The following is a 19489-nucleotide window of genomic DNA, read 5'->3' on the forward strand; positions in this document are numbered from 1 at the left end:
GCGGGAGCGGCGCGCGCCTGCGCGGGGGGCGGGGCGGGAGGGCCGCGGGGCGCGCCGGGCGCGTGCGCGGGGTGTGCGCGAGGCCACAGGGCGCGCGCAGGGACCCACGGGATTGCCGGGGCTCGGAAAGGGCCCCGGGAGATCGCCCAGCCCCGGCGACACAGGAACGCGTCCAGGCGGGGCTGGGGTGGCTCCAGAGAGGGAGACCCCATGACCTCCCCGAGCAGCCTGTTCCAGCCCTCAGTGCAAAAAAGTTGTTCCTCACGCTGAGGTGGAACTTCTTTTTTTAGTGTGTGGCCATTGCTCTTCGTCCTGTCGCTGGGCGCCACTGGAAAGAGTCTGGCACCATCCTCTTGGCACCTGCCTTTGAGATATTTGTATGCATTGATGAGATCCCTTCAGTCTTCTCTCCAGACTAAACAGGCCCAGCCCCCTCAACCTTTCCTCATGAGGACGGGCCAGTCCCATAATCATCTTTGTCGCCCTCCGCTGGACCCTCTCCAGTAGCTCCTTTCTTTCTTGCCCTGAGGAGCCCAGAACTGGACACAACACTCCAAATGTGCTTCGCTAGGGCTGAGGAGAGGAGCAGGATCGACTCCCTCTGCCTCCCGGCGCTGCTCTTCCCAGTTCCTCCCAGGAAAGGCAGCCAGGGGGCCGGACGGGGAGGTGGGCGCGACCTGCGCATGCGCGGGGCGGCAGGGCCGGGGGAGGCGGGGCCGAGCCGAGCCGAGCCGAGCGGAGCCGAGCGGGGCCGAGCCGAGCCGAGCCGAGCGGGGCCGAGCGGGGCCGAGCCGAGCCGAGCGCGGCCGAACCGAGCCGAGCGGGGCCGAGCGGGACCGAGCCGAGCGGGGCCGATCCTGCAGTGTCTGCATCCCTGCGGATGCATAACCCCGTTTTCCACGGTATGTCAGTGTTTCTTAAGGAGCCAAGACTCAACAATCCATGGGATGAGGTTTGTAAAAAGGATCCTGGTTGATGGCCTTGATCTGCAGCTCCGTGAGGTGATTTCCAGTAACCTTGGGTAAGGAACAATAAGTCATTGCCAGTCCCCTGCAGAGGACAGTTTCAGACACAAGTCCAGACATCACACGTTTAGAAAGGTTTCTCCATCCATTTCCTTTCCCTTCCCCCTCAAAAAAAGGAGAACAGATTTTACTCAGAACAATTCAGGCCGAGATACTTCTTTTCACAAGTGGGTGATTTAATAGAAATCAGTCAGGCGTCTGAGGGTGGTGACCTGGGGGGAGTTCTTCACTTGCCAGTCAGTTTTTAGGTACGGTCTGTACTGCAGCCGCTGCGTGGTGACTGAAAGGCTCCCTTGGGAACTGCCTGAGTAGGAGCAGCCCCTGCTCAGGTGGTGTGGGATGGTGATACAGAACAACAGAGGGCTGTTGAGCCTCGTCTGGTTATGGCAGGGAGAGGGATGCACGTCCTCGCAGAGGAAAAAGATCGCTCCAATTTTAATATTGATCTCAGAAGTGCTGATGTCTCTGCACCTCACATGTGACACAGATTGTCCTCTTTTAAGTGCATGAACAAGCTTCATCCACATTTTATTTGTTTGATGTAAAATGCTTCTTTCTCCTTAGTGCTTTCAATTCCAAGGACTGGCAAGGCATTTGCAAATGCTTTTGAAGTAACACCACGTTAATGTGCTAAGGTGGAAGTGAATCTCTGATTACCCTGACAGCCAGGACAGCTCAATGTAGGACCTTGAGCAAAAAAAAAAAAGAAAAAAGAATTGTTTCACGTTCTTTTGGCTTAAGATTTTGAGGTAACAGCTCTCAAAAGACAGGCTTCTTCCAAACCTGGTACAAAATTGGTGCTTTTGGAGATGCTGTGGGTTCTGTACCAGCTTTCTGGGTTCTGCTTTTGGTCAAACAAAATGTTGGCTAGCAGTTCCCATCTGGCAGTTCTCACAAGACCCTGTATATAACTTTCAGTGCTGGTCTTTCTGTGGATACTGGGTGTTGATGGGTTAGCAGGGAGACCAAACTGAATGGTCTGTGCCTGCAAACCTGCTCCTTGTAGCTGCTGTGGGGGCAGCTCAGGACATCTCCCTCCTGGCAGCTTGGGGTTGTTTCTAAAATGTTCTTCAGCATTGATTTGTTCTCTGAAGTTTCCTTTCGGTATTGAAAACCATTTGTTTTCTTCTGCCAATTTGGCCCCACTGACTTATTCCTGCTGGTTTTTTCCTCAGCATCAGAGGGGAGCGCTCAGGGAAGCAGCCTGTCCTTCTGGCCAAGCTACCTAAGCCCACATCGCTTCTCCAGCATCAGCAAAGGCACTGGATTTGTCAAGCCTCAACTTGCCACCTGAGCCCTGGAAGAACTTAGAGGAGATCCTCAACATCTCTGGTTCTCCCTGGATCAGTGGTGGTGGGTGAAGTGAGCAACTGCCTGGGGTGGGAGAAGTGCTTGCAGCCAGGTTCAGGATGGGTTTGGTCACCCCAAGGATGGGGGAAGTCTGAGGTGGATGTGATCTAGGCTTATCTGTGAGATGGGAGGGCATCCCTGAAAGATTGGAGGGTGGTCAGATAGTGTGAGTACAGAAATCCTGTTGGAACTGTTAGAACAGAGAGGAAGTGCTCTCAATCTGTGCTGTTCTTGCAGAAGCAGAGCAGCAGCACGGAGGAGCAGGTGAACCTGGCAGGGCTGCCTGCAGCTTTGGACAACACACTCATGGTCCCCAGGAGTGGCCTTCAGCATGCAGCTGGCACATCCTATGGATACAAACTGCAGTGCCTCTGGTAAGGGCACTGCTGCCTGTGAGGAGGGCCCTTCTGTGGGCTGTGTGAGGGGCCTCCTAATGCCCTGCTCGCTCTGTCTGTAGGAGCCAGGTGAGGAAGATTGCCAAGGAGAGGGACAAGGCGAGGCTCAATTTGGAGAAGGCAGAGAGACACTGCCTGCAGCTGGGCAGGGAGCTGGATGAGCAGTACATCGCTCTCGAGCACACCCAGAGCAAGCTCAGGTAGGAGGGGTCCTTTTGGTGGCGTGGAGAAGATGTGCTTACACATCCCAGTGTCCCTTTTGAATCTCCCACTTGTTTTGCCCATGTGTCAGTGGCAGGAAAGTCCTTGAAGACCCCTTTCCACCTCCTATGGTCTCAGCATCCTTCCAACCAAACTCTCATCTCCTGCTTTGTGCATGGTGAGAGAGGGTGTCTGTACCTTGTGGCCATCCAGGAACATGCTCTGTCTGTCCCAGCTGTGTTGCTTATTTTCTCCAGGAATTTTCAGGCAGAAATAGAGGCAAAAGAGCTGCTTTTGCAGCAAGCAGTGAGTCACCAGGCAAAGCTGGAAGCTGATACACGGCTCCTCCAGGGCAAAGAGGCCAACCTGCAAGGGAGACTGAACCATGTGATGAAGGTAAGTAAAACTGCCTTGGATGAAACATCTTCACTCCTTCAGAGGCGGCAAAGCAGAGGTGGTGACAAATATAGATAGTTCATGTTGCTCTTGTTGGGAAGGACAGGAATTTTATGCAGAAGAATCATCAGCCACATCCAATACAATTTTATTAAATACAGAGCTTGTTACCTTACCATGACATTACTAAACTGCTGTGTTGTCTGTTGGGATTGGTTTGACCCTTGGTAACATCTGAAAACACAATGACCAAAGCTAAAATTGTGCCAGGGACCCTGCTGAAAGCAGAGATGGTGATGTCTGCTTGCCCAGTTCTGTTCAGTGTAGAAGTACAGATGGAGATAGCTGAGGACTTGCTGCCTTGGTTAGCTGTGAGGGAAACCACACAGCTAACAGTGTGCTCCCACAGTTTTGGGGAGCAGAAGAAGAGATGATCCTGTGGGGCTGTCTAGCTCTTATTCTGCAAAACCCACTCCTGTCCTTTGGAGAGATGAGCCTAACCCCAGCCTGTGTGATATCAGAAGTGTGCTGTGCTGTCGTGGTTTAGGAATGGTGCTCCCCAATTTAGTTCTCCTACCAGGGCTCTCCAAACCACACTGCTGCTTGCTCACTCCCTCTCCCTGCTTTTCAGTGGCTGGAGAGGAGAATTGAAGGCACAAAAGGCAAAGATCATGGGTTGAGATAAAAACAATTTACTGGAAACAGCAATGAGATAAGAAACAACCAGTGACAGCAACAATATTAGTAACAAAAGTGTACAAAAGAGAAGGTGATTCACATACAGAATGCAGAGCAGCCACATTTTCCCTGGGAGGAGTGTCCTTCTCCCTGGAAGTGACAGAGAGTCCCTTCCCTCTGTCCCCAGCAATGACTGAGGTGGTGCAGAATAACATCTGGGCTTTAGCCATATCCCCTCCTGGTTGCTGCAAAAGTCAGCCCTGTCCTGGCCAAAAACAGGCCGTGCCCAGGGTCTTCTGAGAGCTGTGCTGTGTTTGGCATGCTGATGTGTCCTGCTGAGGACCTGTGGCTGATACCCATCTTGCCATGTCAGGACCCGCTGCATCAAGGAAATCTCCATTTTATCTGCAGGAGAACTCACAGCTGCAAAACAAGGTCACGGAGATGGCTGAGAAACTGTCAGCCTCTGAGGAAATGGTGTTGGAGCTGCAAAAAGAGCTCAGCCACATTGTGAAGGATAAGGTAACCTTTCTCTGTTGCAGTTAAATAGGAACTTTTCAGGAATGCATGAAAAAATTGATTTTGCATGTTTTGGGTCAGTAGTTATGGCCTCCCCCCTCTGTGAGCTCTCCTGCACATTAATGACAACTTGGAAGCTGGGGAAAAAAAAAAAGGGAAGTGAGGAAAATTTCCAGTTGTAGAGAATTCTACAAATCTGCATTCTTCAAGTGAAAACTTTATAGAGTTTGGTTTCCAGAAAAGTTTTATTTTTCACTAGTATTGAAGTAAAGGGTTTGTTTTAATGTCTTTCACTCCTAAAATGAATCTGGGGAAGGAAATGAGTCTGTGTTCTTGTTAGCCAGCAAAACCTGCCTGTAGTTGGGTGTCTCAAATATGGAGAAAAATGTTTTTCCTCCTCTTTCTGACCATCCCACAGGTGATGGGTCCCGTAGGGAGCCTTCTGTTGAATCTATGGGTGTAGCACCATGACCCCAGTGATTTAGTAGAGCTTTTGACTCTCCATTTGGAGAGGTGATGATTTTCTTGATGAGAAGTGTTTCCTTGTGCTTGCACAGCTGGAGCAGGGGGAGCCCCACAGCCCAGAGTTCCTGAAGCAGAGCGAGCGCTTTGCCGAGATTGTCCTGGAGTACAAGCAGCAGTGCCAGGTGCGTGTGGGCAGCTCTCCAGCAGTGCTGGGGTGACAGTGCTGCTCTCTGCAGCACATCTCTTGGGCACGTTGGTCTGGGAGAGTGGAAGGAGGCAGACCTGATCATAGGGCAGAGGGATCCCTCTTACCTTGCACAGAGTCCTGTCTCCTCGCTCCTGAAGCCCTCCATGGGTTGTTTGCCTTGCTGGGATTTTGGCAGGGGAGAGTAGGGGTGGATCATAAATTCCTTCCTGCTTGTAGGCACGAACTATTTTGTTAGGGAACCATGTACCTTTGTTGTTAAGGACTGACCATGCTGGGCTCTGCTGGATTTCTTCTTGAGCACAAGGAGAAAGCTGTTCTTCTTATCTGGAAAGCTTATTAACAGCTAAAGTCTTCTATCTTTTTGTTTTTCCCTTCCTTCTCCTTGCCCCCACTTAAAAAAAAACCAAAAAAACTTGTTGCTGCTGAACTCTGCTAGAGAGTCAAGGTGAGCTAGTCCAGATATGTGGTGTGTGTGTGTGGTCCAAGAATTGGTGCTGTGTGTATTGTATCTCCTGCAGGGTGCTGTGCTCCTTCCCAGAGCTTGGGGCTCTCCGGGGCATGAGCATAACCTCTGTTTCCCTTCTCCCATTTTTCACTTGTGTATCTTGCATGCTGTGAGTTGCTGCGTGCTCTGTTTTGTGAGTCCTGTGCTTGTCACATTGCCCATTTGTTCCCAAATGCTGTGTGTGGCTGGGGAGCACCACTGAGTGGGGACAGTGACAGTCACATCCCCCCAGCAAGGGCTGAAATGCAGCCTTCCAGCAAAGCCACTCCGTGGATGCATCAGGCAGCCCCTCTCGAAGCTGTAATTAAAGGCAAACATTCTGAAGCACTATGCAGTGCAGCATTGCTCCAGGTGGCACCAGAGGGTTGAATATGCTTGGTGCTGCAATTTTTCCTCCCGTTTGGCAGCCCCAGAGTTGTCCATGAGAATGCTGATGGATGGAAAGTTTTGACCTTAAGGCTTCACCCTCTGAAGGCACCCACTCGTGTTTATTCTTTACCCTCATTGAATGCTCACAGCCCCCCTTTCCTGCTTAGAATGGAGATGAAACAAACTGGGTTTGCACTGATCTACATCTGCTCAGTAATAATTTATTAATTGGGAGTATCCTAGTTCATAGTCTCTTGCAGCACTTCAGTTTTCTGGGTGGCAGGATATGGGATGTAATTGGATGTCTGCTCAAAGTGGACAGTCCAGAAGAAGGCAGGATGCCTTGTATACTGTTGCTTCCAGTACAGGATAGAGGATGTGAAGTGAAGCAAGCAGCTGCCCATCTCCAGACACCTACATGGAAGTGGCTCATTGCACTGGTGTGGTGGCTCATCACTTGGAGTTCAGCTGTGGGACTCCTTGCTGGTGGAATGGGATAAACTCCTGTGCTGGCCTTGGGGTGTCTCTGGCACCAGGAGACCAGCAGGACCTGCCTCGTGCTGTGCTTCCCATGGGATCAGCATCTTCTTGCCTTGTTTTATTCCTTCTGCAACCTGGAAATGTTCCCTCCCAGAGGCCTGTGGGCCTTGCTTCCCTGTAAATCCTGCTGGTTGCCTTGTCTGTGTAGAGTAGTGCTTGTTGGCTGGTCCACATGCCCACAGGAGTGTCCTGAGGATGTAAACACAAACCTCTGGGCTCGTGCTGAGATCTTGTTTCTTCTGTTTTGGATTCTACCAGTGGTTATTTAGGTCAGGAGGGTGTCAGGAGGCCCAGCCCTCTGAGGTGTCTGCAAAACCCCCTGGCTTTGTGTGCTTTTGCATTCAGGGGCAGTTGCTTTGTGCTTTACAGTGTCTAGTGATGGTGGTCTTGGAAGTCTGGGGTTATATTTCTTCTTTGGCTCTTCTAAATTCTCTCATGTCTGCCTTTGTTTGGGAAGGCTGTGCTGGAGCTGGGGGAGGCCCTTCATGTTCTTGATGCTGCTGGAGCTTTGTCCTGTGTTTATTTCAGGTGCTGTACGACCAGAATGGAGCACTGCGAAGGGAGCTGCAGAGGCTGCGCCTCCAGCTGCAGGAGAGCAGGGCTGAGGGAGGGCTGCCAGCAGCAGGTAACATGCAGGAGGGCTCAGTGCCCATCTTCTCAGCAAGAACAGCGTTCCCTCTGGATCCAAGTTAGCATGGGAGTGCGGAGAGGCTTGTTGTGCCTGAACTGCTGCTACCAGTTCTGGTACTGGGCAGCTGTGGGAGGGAAGAAGAAGAAGATGGGTGGTGGGGAGGAGGGAAATGGGGAAAGGAGGCTTTCCTGACTCAAGAGCTGGTGATGGTAGCCTGTGCACTAGGCAGCTACAGTGAACAGGCAGATTTTTGGTGTCGAGGATGTTGAGGGAACACAATGCAATAAAGAGGAAGTAGCCCCAAACTGTGGGTTGGAGGATTCAAGTTGAACATTAGATAAAAACTTCTGGCTGAGAGGGGTGATGCAACCCTGGGACTGGTCACCAGATAGATGGGGAATCTCCATCTTTTGGGGTTGTATGGACTGGATGAAGCTGCAGCCATTCTGATCAGTCCTGTCTTGTAGGCCTATCCTCACAGGCTGCTCTCTGCCAGCATACCCCTCTCTAAGCCCTCGTGTTCCTACTTCTGTGTTTACAGAGATGTCGCTCCCAGTGGAGCAGCTCCAAGAGCAGCTGCAGGACCTGAAGGTGCAGCTGGAAACCAAGGTGAGTGGGGTGGGGGGAGATGTCTTGACTGCTTGGTAAGCACAACTGCTACAGCGTGACTGAGAAGACATCTGCTCCAGTAGGGTTGCTGGAGAGAGAGTTCAGGCTGGGGAGCAGGGTGGTACCTCATCACTCATGTGGGGTTATTTCATGTGCTTCTCCAGCCCATCTTAGCTGGTAGGAGGGTCTGGAGCCCTCACTGTCTGGCAAGGGCTTTGTGGAAATCACTGTCACCTTGTGAAATGTTTGTGTGGGTCTTTTGGGGAACCAGAGATCACTCAGTGTTGCTGTCACAGTAAAATCAGGGACAGGACCAAGAGGGGAAGCAGCCAGGTGTCTCCTGATGGCAAGGGCTGCATCAGAGCCCTGTCACCCTTGGCTTGCAGAGGCTTCTAACCTGCTTGCTGTAAGGTGACAGTGTGAACCCAGTCCCCTCTTTAGACAGCCATGAATGCTCATGGGAGAGGCCTCAGTTTCCACATTTACTCCTTTTGCTGCTGAACTGAGAGGTCAGTGATGCTTGCTGGGTTTCTGTTGCCAGCACTGCAAGAGAAAATCCTAAACTGCCACACAGGTGACGGAACGGTTCAAGGAGCACAAAGCTGCCTACAGATCTTCTGCCTGCTTTATAGTCCTGCCTTTGTGCACATCAAATCCTGGAGTTTCTGGTGTTCACAGGGGAGCTGTGGGGAGCAGCAGCTTCTCACCACCTCATCCTGACAAGGAACCGCTCTGCAGTGGAGGAAGGATATGAGAAGCAGTGGCAGATGATGCCCTGGCCTCTCCCTTCTCCTCTCTGGGGTTCCTTGCAAACAAGGAGAATGGGGAGGACTGTGCTAATTGCTGGCAAGAAATGGGATCTTGTTGTGTTAGAGACTGCTGCATGAGACTGATTGTTGCCCTAAGTTCAGCAGGGACCAGAAGCACCTGAAGAGAGTCGCCTGTTGAGTGGGACCAATAGATCAATCTGAATTGGAGCTCTTGGAGGAGAGGAAAGCTCTCAGGAGCATGGTGCTAATATCCCAATTCCATCTCCTTCCAACAGATAAACTGTTATGAGGAAGAAACAGAATTAATGCAGAAAAACTTTGAGGGAGAGGAAGGACAGTGAGGAAAACTTCAAGGCTGAGATGTGCAAGATGGAAGACCAGAAAAGAGATCTGGAAGAAACAGTTGCAAAGTACTGGGTTGTAATTAATAGCCTGAAGGAGCAAAAATGTGAATGGAGCCTGGAGCTGGAGGAGAGGATTGAGATGGAGCAGGCCAGGGTGGGATAGCAGGACACTGAAGACATTTGCCATCCAGGGCAGCAGCTGGACCAGGACAGAGAAGAGATAAAGAGGCAGCACAGGGACAGACTGAGCCTGAGGTCTGGCACCATTCTCTTTCTGGGGCTAAGCAGGAGATCAAGGGTGCATCTCCTGCTCATACCAGAGTAGGTTGGGCTGATTTTTCACAGGACTGGAGATCTGTTTTAATTTGGAAGAAAATCTGGCCAGTATTGCAGGGCTGCAGTTGTTTGAAGTGAGACTTCTAAACTCCCCTTATAGGAGTGCTTTTATTTCAAGACTAAGTTTCCCTGCATCTTCTACAAGGTTGTGTTAGGGGCAGTGCCCAGCAAAGACTGTATCTTAAAATAGTGAGAGATATAACAGAGCTTTCATTAGTGTTTTCTTATTACCTCTCTCAGTCCTTCAGCAAACCTGCATCTACTTGCTAGATGATCACAGCTTGCTATCTTAAACACAGTAAAAAATATCTTAAATTTCTCCATAGAGGTAAAAGAGACTGGCTTGTGAAAGAATGAGGTTGTCACTGAATAACTGTTTATCTTCCCTTCCTCCTGCCTCTTCCCTGCTGTGTCTCCTTTTGGGAGCAGAGTTCCCCTTGGCAATATGCAAGCAGAGGATTTTGCTAGGTCATTATCCCTGTTTTAGGGCTGAGATATGGAGTAGGTGAGGGAGAAAGGAGGTGACTTGGCTGAAGTCTGTGGTAGAGCAGGGAAACAAATCCAAATAACAGGAATACAAGGCATTTAAGCTATTTTACCTTTGGTGAATGGCAGATGGACTGACTGCAGTGGGGAGCTTTCAGAGTTGCTGGAAAAGATGCGATGGGTGTGAGTCTTTGAGAAGTGCAAAATGTGTGGGAGCTTTCTGTAAAGTTTAACAAATTGCCTTGACTTTGCAACATAAAAACCCCTTTGTATTGCATCTCCAGAAATGTACATTCAGAGGCTGGCTGAGTTTTTCAAGCTGTTTTTCAAGCTTTCAAACCCAGGTCAGGAAAATGGTTTTTATCTTAAGGAAAGATGCAGAGGTTGAGCATAACCAAGAGCTGTCATGGAGTGAATGCCAGCATGAGGACAGCTGTAAGGCTTTAATGCAGCAACACTGGTGTGAGAGTAGGTGATTTCCCAATGATAAAGGCTCCAAGGTGAGGCCTTCAAGAGGAGGGCACCCATGAGAGGCAGCAGTGGAAGCGTAAGAAAAAAGACCAAGTCTCTGTGGAAGCAGAGGCAGCTCAAGTTGTAAGAAAAGGTTAGTGATGAACAAGCCAACAATGTGTGAAATGCTGGCTGTTGAGTATAAAAAGATTAAGGCACCAGGGTGAAATGGAAGTAATGCAGAGACAGTGAAGCTGATGGCTCTGGTTTTGGAAGGGACAAGGTGTCTGGAGAGGTCCTCTGGGGGAAAAGGAGCTGAGCCCCTAAGACTCAGATGAGCAAGTAGACCAAAATCTTCTGTTGCAACTTCAACGCTGAAGGAACAGATAAGAAATGAACAATTGTGTGATGGGCACGCCAGTGCAAACAGTGCAGATGTTTGTTGTAACAAATGGCCTGTTCAGTCTAGAAGCTGGAGCCAAAGTGGAAAGCATTTGTCACGGAGAAATGGAATCTTGATAGACAAGGGGATGTGCTCTCAAGAGAGAGCAAAGGTAAATGCCTTCAAATAGCAGACAGAGCAGCATCTCAGGATATAGACCTGACCTGCAGGGCAAGAAGAGGAGGAAAAAAGCTCTGGGAGACAGAGTGGTGTAACAGCATAGGAGGAAACCTGACATTCAGGCTGTCAAAATAGAGCTGAAAAGGAACAGGTTGAAACTGGAGCTGATGCATCTCAAAGATGTCATGCAGTAGTTGGAAAATGAGCTCAGAGCTCAAGAGAGTGTCAGGTTTGAATGCAAAGGCAGTTTGCAGAACTAACATGCTGCTGCAAAAAAAAAAACCCCAAACCCCAGATGCCTTATGAGACACAGGGGTGCTTAACACTGTGATGGTGCAGAACACTTTTAACAGCAGCTGTGTTCTTTCTGGGTGTTCTAACAGCAGCTTTGTTCTGCCTTGTTACTATTGCAGTAGTAACACGAAGTGGACTGTGAACTAGGATACTTCCAATTCATAAATGTTACTGAGCACATGTAGGCAAATGTAAAAGCTATGTTATGTCTTTTACTGACCATGGGAGTGTGGTCAGGCAGCTGGGATGTGCTCCTGTGGCTGACTGCACACTCATCTTCTCTGCCTTGCACATGGGTGTTGGAGATGCCACGGGAAGCACAGCATGTGAATTCTGATGTAAAACTCGGAAAGCAGCTGCTCTGAGATGAGCAAACACCACACAGTCCATGGACTGGTCCTGGTGCTTCAAGGAGAGAGGAAGAACTTCCTCACACAGCTCCTCTGCGTGCCACAGGCAGTGCCACAGACTGCAATGCTGTCCTCCCTGCCAGGATGGACGGTCTGTTATCCTGCGCCTTCCCTTGAGGAATTTGGGTCCTGGATGGCTCTGGTGTTTAGCAGCAGTTATTGGATAGGACTGTCCAACACAGGACTAAGCTTCCTTCCCACAAGTGCCAGTATTCATGGCCTCCTGGGAGACTGGGAGTACCCATAGAAATGGAAGGATAGTGAGGCCACCTTGGATTTGGGGTCACAGCTCTTGTGTCCAGCACTGTAAAATCACAGAGGCCTGACAAACAAGCTGATTTCTCCAGATATGGCTTTATTGCAGTTGAGGAGTTGGGCTCACAACCTGGTTATCCTGTAATTGGTGTGTCTTGATGAGTCAAATCACTTTGTATCCACAGGACTGCAAAAGAATTTTAGCCAGCTGGAAGCCACCTAAATTCAGTCTGATCCTCTTTGTCCTTGTTTCCCTATATTTCCTTTCCCTTGAAGACCTGCTCCTTCTCTACTATTGTCTCTTGATTGTCCCCACATGTTTTGCCTGAGTTATGGGAAGGTTTTTTCTCAGTTTTCTTTAGTCCTTGCTGCCACTGGAAACCAAATTGGACAAGGCCAGGGAGCCAGCACAGAATGCCAGAGTAAATGGGGCTTGTACATGGTTTTCTCACTCTGCTGCCTCTCCCTGCACAGGAGACCTGTGCTGGCTGCTGGAGAACAGCTTGCTGAAGAGTTAACATGGGATGGATTTCTTCCTTAGGAAGCTTTAGATAGGTACTGGGGTCACCCACTGAGCCATAAATCTGGGGAGAGACAGGTTTCTGGTGAAGATAATCCCAAGAGTCTGCTAAGCTGTCCCTCCCACTGTTCTTCATCCCTTGATTTTAAGGCCTCTGACAGCATTGCAGGACTTCGGATGTCCCCAGGCTGTCTGCCCTGGGTTGAGCTGAGTCACCTGTTGGGGCAGAGACACCTCACTCCTGAATCAATTCAGGGCCATATCTGTTCTGGCTTGGCTTCACTTCGTGTTGCAGGCCAAAATCTGATATGAGACTACCCAAACCAGGGCTCTCCTCTGGGAGGCTGTGCTTTGCTGCTCTCTGGCCTGAGGCTGATCATATTCCTCTTCCCAGTAGGAAAAACAGGAGTGAGTTGGGTAGAGGGAAGGTGGAGGAGCTGGCTGAAATAGCAGAGTTAACAGCATTGGTAAGAAGCCATTAACCCCAGCTGACAGGCTCTCGGCTGAAGGATTTAGAAGGACAAAAACTGCACATGCTCATAGAGGAGAGCAAAAATGTTTGTTTCAAACATTCAAACCCAGTCTTGCTTTGAAGAATCAGCTTCATCTTATAACTTGTAAAGTAGTGAAAACTTGTGTGACAAAAGCCCCTGAAGGTCTTACAGAAGGGAAAGTCTTCAATGACTTTCACTGCTTTTTCTCCCAGAGGTTTGTCTCACTCCCAGAATCAAACCCACATGCTCAGTCGGTCTTTGTTGCCTCTGTTCCCACCCCAAGCCTCTTGTGCATGATTTGTTGTTTTTTTCTCAACCTTTTCCAGAGTGAGAAGAGCAAGGAGGAGCTCTCTCACCCAGATGTCAAGAGGCATCAGCTGGGCTGTGAACCCCCTAAGCACAAGGCTGGTTACAGTGATGGCCTTGGCACTGCCCAGCTGCAGAGCCAGAGGCTTCTGGAGGCTGAATGGCTACTAGGAGCAGAGATTGCTGCAAGGCTGGAGCACCACCAGAGGCATGCAGCATGTTGGATGGAGATGCAGCTGCTCCAGCAGCAGCTCCAGGCCTCGCAGGAAAAGGTGGGTATCCTTCATTTGGTGGCACACTGCTCAGTGGTCTCTGTGATGTTGGATTTGCCCTGCTTGGGGCTGTGTTGGACACCTTCCCCAGCCAGAAAAAAGTTGTCCTCTTCCTCTTTGTGGGGGACAAAGGATTCTCTCTTCTGCTCAGGTATGGCTGAAGCCAGTTCAGGTGCAGCTGGGGACAGCTCCTTGCTTGCAGCTGCCCCTGGAGTATCCCCTCTGTCCTTGTCCTGTGCAGCCTGGCTGGGAAGAGGGGATGGAGGCTGTGTGGAGGTGGTTCACACAGGCACCAGGAGCTGTGGTTCCCCATGGCTCAGCTGACAGAGGAGCTGGAGGAGTGGTAGAATTGGATAAGGGTTGGACAGGGATGACAGCAGCCAGACAGGGCTTGTCTGAGGGATGGGAAACGAGGTGGTCAGAGCAGAGTAACTCGGATCACCAGGACAGAGAGAGGAAAGCCAGTGTGAGAAACCTTCCAATGTGTTAACATCCCTCTCCTGCATTCTACCCTGGGGACTGGCTTTCCAAAGTAGAGCTTACCCATGCCAGCCATTCCTAGTGCAAAGCTGGACCAGACCTGCTTCCCAGTACCAAGTTTGCCCCTTGGTGGTGACAAGAAGCAGAGGACATGTAGTACAGGACATGCAGTACATCACAGCTAGCCTGGGATGTATCCAAGAACCCAGGTGAGCAGCCCCCTCTGTATCTTCCCCTTGGGGCCCTTGGTGCTGGGATTCCCTCCCAGAGGATCCCTCCAGCAACTCCTGCTCCTCGCTACTCAGCAAGGGGAGCATCTCTCAGCGAAGGATCTCTCTTTCTCCTCCTGCAGCTCTCAGTGCTCTCAATCCCTTGCCTTGCAGGCTGCCCAGTGAGCACCATTCCCGTGGTCCTGAGGGCTGAGGGTGCTACCTAACCTCTGCTCTTCCCCAAAACACAGCCTGGGCCTGTCCCATTGTTGGCTCAAAGCTGTAACCAGCTGCCAACCTCTCTGTGTTACAGCTCTTGGAAGCCAAAGCAAGCCTGAGCCTGGCCCAGACCCAGCACGCTCTGCAGTTGCAGCAGGCCAAGGCCCAGATAAACAACATGGTGCCAAAGAAGCAGTTTGAGCAGCTGCAAAACACCTTGAGAGAGGAACAATGCAAGACTCAGCAGCTCCAGGAAAGCCTCCAGCAGCAGGCTGACCAAACATGCAGGCAGCTGCTCAGGACCCAGGTAAGCAGGGAATTGCAGGAGCTCAGTCAAGGGTACTGTGAAGGGAACACTGCTGGCCTGGCAGCCTGAAAGGCAGCTGTGCTTGAAGCCACCAGAGGTTTGGGTGGAAGATGTTATGCATAAAGAACCCACATGGAAAATGCACTTCCCTTCAAATTCAGCTGCAACTTTAATTCCTCATGAATCCTCCAGTCACCACCCTGCACTCAAACAGGTGGGTTTATCTCTAGGGCACTGAGCAACCAGGTGTTGGGTTTTTGTGAGTTTGTCTTCTGGGCAAAGATAGAGCAAATTATAACCTAAGGAATTATAATGAGCAGGCACAAGGACTGCATCCAAGGAGACTGTCTCTACCTGAGCTTTCCTGGACATGGCTGGGAGAGGGGAGGCCAATGGCTTATTTTTATAGAAAACATTGCTGGAAAATCTGTGCCTTAAGACTGGTTGGGTGCAGACCTAGGGAGGGTTGTACATCTGTCCCACTGCTCTTTGTGTCCTGCACCTCTGATGATCCCCCCCTGCTCTGCATCAAGGAGTGTGAGGGTCCACGAACAGGGCCCTGGGGAAGTGTACAGTGCAGGGTTGCCAGAGGCCAGGAGAGTGCTGGGACAAGCCAAAGATAGGCTTTCTTGCCCACTGCAGGAGGAACACGAGCATCTGCTGCAGGCAGCTGCGGAGCAGGCAGAGGGACTGGAACACAGTCTGAGGAATGCTGAAGCTGTGCTGGCAGAGAGGGCAGCTCAGCTCAGAGATGCCCAGGTGAGTGCAAGAGGGGCCAGTGCTGTGTGTCCCTGCCTGTCTGGTACCCCTGCATGGGATGCTGAACCTGAAGTCTCCTGTTCCTGCTGTAGGCCCAACTCTCCAGGAACAAACTATTGATTGAAGAGCTCCGTGGAGAGAACAGGAGGTTTGCAATGGCCCTGCAGGCTGCTGAGCTGAAGCAGAAGAGCATGGAGGAGAAGAACCAGCTGTTGGAGGAGCAAGCCTCAGCTCTGAAGCAGCTTATTGGAAAAATCACACCAGCATCTCTGAGTGGATGATGGGACATCTGCAGTGGCAGCCCCTGGTCCTGGCTGGGGTTGGTCAGGTGCAGAATGGGAGGTATGGCTAGGTTGGGAAATCAGCCTTGTCCTCTCTGGTCTTGCCAGGATTTTCCTGTGCAGAAAATAGCAAATGGGGAGCCCAGAGTCCTTCAAGGAAATTGGTCCTGTGGATAGCTGAATTTTCCAACTGAAAGCAGCAGCTTTGGTGCCTTTCTCAGTGGCAGTGTGCTGTTAGGTCAGGTCTGTCTCAGGGCAGCCATCTCACAGGATTTTCTTTGGCACAGTGTTTGGTGGTGATGCAGGTGCTTCCTCTCTGCAGAAGGTTGATATTGGAGCCACAGTTACATCTCAAAAGCCAGGGCAGATGGGCTTGCAGGTCCTTGTGCTTGGCTCACTCCGAGCAGGAAAGCTGAGTTGTGGCATAAAGATGTTTGTAATGTTACAGCACCTCCTGCCATCCCCAGTCTGCTCTGTATTTCAGTAACCTTGCCCAACTGCTGCTGAACATCTATTCCTGACAGCTCCTCCTAAAGCCTGAGCATGGGATCCAAAGCCAACCAGATTGTTGCCTCTGCAGTGAGCAGGACAGAGCAATGCTGTAGTGCCCCAGGCATTTATCCTGTTCCTGCATTCTTCTCTGTTTGCTTTTTCAGGTCCAGTCTGAGATGGGGGCTAAGCAAACCTCTAGTCTTACTTAGGGCTAATGTTTTTCCAAGTGTTCTCTCAGACACTGTGCAATTAGGAGAACAAGACAGGGAAAGCAGTTCTTCAGCCTTTTTCTGGTTTTGTGCTAACTGGAATCCTTAAAATCCTCTGCTCCCTTTCCCACCCCTACTCCAAGTAGCCCCTAGGCCCTGCCAGAGCAGTGCTCTGGGATAAGAGATTCTTCAGAGGAACAGAGGCACAGCCAAGCACACTGGGAAAAACCCAGGCCCATGGCCCAGACTGCAGTGACTATTCACACAGCGCCTCAAGAAACAACATTTATGGGTCTCTGATGGGGGACAAGGCTTCATGTCTAATCCTGGAAAGAACCTTGTGCAGCCTTATCTGATGCTTGGAGGAGCAGTTCTACTGAGGCACTTAAATAACCATCACACTGCAGGGTCAGGATGGCTTTGGCTGGAGAGCTGGATCAGAGTGCTGAATGAACACCACATTAACTCTTAAAACCCAAGAGACTGAGGCTGAAGCAGTTCTTTATTTTGCAACCATGGAGCTTTCCTGGCTTCTAGAGCCCAGCCAGTCGGTATCTTACTCCCACATGCACAGTGTGAACAAAGAACTACTCCAAACAAAAATGCACTCACAAACCCTGGTTGTAGCTGTGGGGCTTGGATAAAGCCCCCCCACTATCCTGGATTCCCAGGATTGCTACATTACCAGTATGCACCCTTTGCTCATGAAGAGCTGTGGTTTTAAGGCATCAAAGGCTGTTAGGAGGAGTGGCAGGGTGCCACTGCAGAAATACTGATGTGTCTGAAGTCCTGCACACACCAGAGCTCAGTCCCCATCGTGGGCAGGCCACCAAGCAAGAGTTGTCCCTCCTGTCCTGCACACTTAGGACAGAACGTGCTCCAGGACTCCTTGTCTGATCAACTGCTCGCATTTCCAGCGGGGTAAAAAGTGCTGCACAGAAACACAGAAAAACCCTCCTTGAAGTTGTTGGATTTGTTGCTGCACACAACCAGCTCTGTTTGCTGTGCTGTATTTCCAGTGCCTCATGGTACCAGATCAGGCAGAGCTGCAGTCTGGACCACGCAGACAGCACGTGCAAGAAGCTGTGTGTGCAGGGACTGGGACATGCTGCAAGGCCAGGATAAGCAGGGGGATGTCATGGGAGTGAAAGGGAAGGAAGAGAACAGACCACACTCCTGTCACAGGTACCTGGCTGTTCTTTTTCAGCAGGATGGTAGTGCCATCATCGATCTCAAACTCCCCGTGGTCTCTTAAACACCGCACCTGCAAAGTGGAAACACAGCTCTGTAAGAGTCCATTGAAAAAAACCAACCACCCCCCTTGCTAACAGTCCTCAGCACAGGAACATGGTTTCTAGTTGGTCTAATTAGTTAAGCTTCTGCAGAAAGCTGCAAAAACCTCTTCCTGGATAGTTCACCCCACCACAAACTCCCTGCAGACTAGAAATGCCACCTTTCAATGTACTATGTGCCCTCAGTATGAGGAGTAAAATGCTGGCAGGCAGAGTAAAACACAGAAACCTGTGAAAACTTTGGAACTCTGAAAGGCTTTGCTTGATGAACTGAATTGGGACAGGGATGAAATGCTCGAAAAGAGATGGTCAAGAAAAGGTTTATTCACAGATAGAAACCAGAAATCTTACACTTACTTCAATGTACAAGCTTTTAGGAGGTTTAATGTCCTGTGTGAGATCCAGCCCCTCCTCTCCTCCTACTGACCTCATGTAGGTAGCCAGAGTCTTTTTGTACCGATTGAACCACTCCACCTGTGGACATTAACAGGGTTGTACCCACAGACGATGAACACACACAAATAAGTATTTACAGAAAAACATGTTAAGTGTCATGTTTATAGTGGGGGGAAGACTACTCTGTTTTGATTGTACTAAATAATCCTCCAGGAGGAATAAATGGAAAGAGGGGAAGAGTTTGAAACAAGGCTGACTCACTTCCTCAGCCGACATGTGGAACTGGATGGTGTTGGGCAAAACGCTGCCATACTCCCACCTCAGTGCTCGGATCCGCAGCAACCGGTCGTACCTAAGGGAAGAAATGGGGCAAACCCAGCATCTCCGCTGAGGTGAGTGCTGGCAACATCCCCAGGCAACACTGATACCTAGTAATCTAAACTTTTAAAGAACAGGAGGAAGCAGAGCCTTCTCTTTGTGGTGATATCAGCAACGAACACAAGGAGAACCAGCTCCACAGCTGCCTTGCTGCTCGTGGAAAAGCCACCTGCCCCTGCCGAGAGTCCCAACACCCTGTCCCTGGGGACCCTGCGCCGGCAGGGATGAACCAAGGGGCGGCGGCCACCCCCCGTCGCACTCACAGGTAGGCCAGGAGGCAGCGCTGGTTCCGGAGCAGGCAGCAGTGCCGGAACCGGATGAGGAAAATCAGGTCCGTCCGTCCCGACTTCGCTTCGGACCTGGGGGATGTGGGGAAGGAGAAAGAGGAGTAGGAGAAGGGCTGCGGGCCGGGGAGCAGCACCACCCGTGCTCTGCGGGACGCGCCGGGACCAGGCGCCCAACTCACACGTCCGCCTGGTTCCGCTCGTAGAGCGCCCGCATCTCCTCCAGCGCCTGCCGCAGCTCCTCCGTCTGCAACAGCGGACACAGTCAGCGAGAGCGGGCCGCCGGCCGGGCCCGCCCGGTGTTCCCGGAGCCCCCCGCTCACCCGGAAGGGCGGGAGGTGCCCGCCGGCCGCGCCCACCCCGGTGTTCCCGGTGTTCCCGGAGCCCCCCGCTCACCCGGAAGGGCGGGAGGTGCCCGCCGGCCGGGCCCACCCCGGTGTTCCCGGTGTTCCCGGAGCCCCCCGCTCACCCGGAAGGGCGGGAGGTGCCCGCCGGCGGCGCGGTGCAGCTCCCGCACCAGCTCCATGCCCCGCTCCGCCGCCATCGCGCCGGCCGCGCGCGCGGGAAGCCCGCCCGCGCACCAGCCAATGGCGGTAGGGGCGGTGCCGACCGCAGCCAATGGGGGACGAGGGGCGGGGCTCGGAGGCGGAACCACGTCTCCCGCGGCCCCGCCCCCGCCGTTACCTGCGCTGAGTTGTGCCGGTCTCGACGGCCGTGGGTGACAGCGCTGCGGCTTTCGGGCGCCGCTGGTGACACTCTTGGGGTCACGCTGAGAGCCCCCGAGCGGCTGAAG

At 51.5% G+C, this 19489-nt stretch overlaps 2 protein-coding genes across 6 annotated transcripts; one reads left to right on the forward strand and one right to left on the reverse strand.

The window, feature by feature from the left end:
- Positions 1-786: 786 nt before the first annotated feature.
- On the forward strand, positions 787-18271 carry LOC125323777 (ninein-like protein). Of its 5 annotated transcripts, none has more exons than XM_048299046.1 (14): positions 787-1021; positions 2201-2378; positions 2613-2749; positions 2833-2970; positions 3229-3367; positions 4457-4567; positions 5122-5211; positions 5674-5682; positions 7180-7276; positions 7824-7891; positions 13139-13390; positions 14393-14605; positions 15248-15364; positions 15457-18271. In XM_048299046.1, the coding sequence occupies exons 3-14, from the start codon at positions 2682-2684 to the stop codon at positions 15643-15645; spliced, it is 1491 nt and encodes a 496-aa protein (XP_048155003.1). In that variant the 5' UTR covers positions 787-1021; positions 2201-2378; positions 2613-2681; the 3' UTR covers positions 15646-18271. The 5 variants fall into 5 exon arrangements, with proteins under 5 accessions (XP_048155003.1, XP_048155001.1, XP_048155004.1 ...); XM_048299044.1 differs by having other exon boundaries at positions 787-902; XM_048299047.1 differs by lacking the exon at positions 5674-5682 and having other exon boundaries at positions 787-902.
- On the reverse strand, positions 16831-19265 carry GINS1 (GINS complex subunit 1). Its single transcript, XM_048299050.1, has 7 exons — positions 19166-19265; positions 18879-18943; positions 18676-18771; positions 18296-18386; positions 17996-18112; positions 17536-17610; positions 16831-17277 (listed from the first exon to the last, which is right to left on the reverse strand). The coding sequence occupies exons 1-7, from the start codon at positions 19238-19240 to the stop codon at positions 17209-17211; spliced, it is 588 nt and encodes a 195-aa protein (XP_048155007.1). The 5' UTR covers positions 19241-19265; the 3' UTR covers positions 16831-17208.
- Between the last annotated feature and the right edge of the window lie 224 nt (positions 19266-19489).

This window comes from Corvus hawaiiensis, chromosome 3, assembly GCF_020740725.1.
Source record: "Corvus hawaiiensis isolate bCorHaw1 chromosome 3, bCorHaw1.pri.cur, whole genome shotgun sequence".
In the NCBI taxonomy this organism is placed as follows: domain Eukaryota; kingdom Metazoa; phylum Chordata; class Aves; order Passeriformes; family Corvidae; genus Corvus; species Corvus hawaiiensis.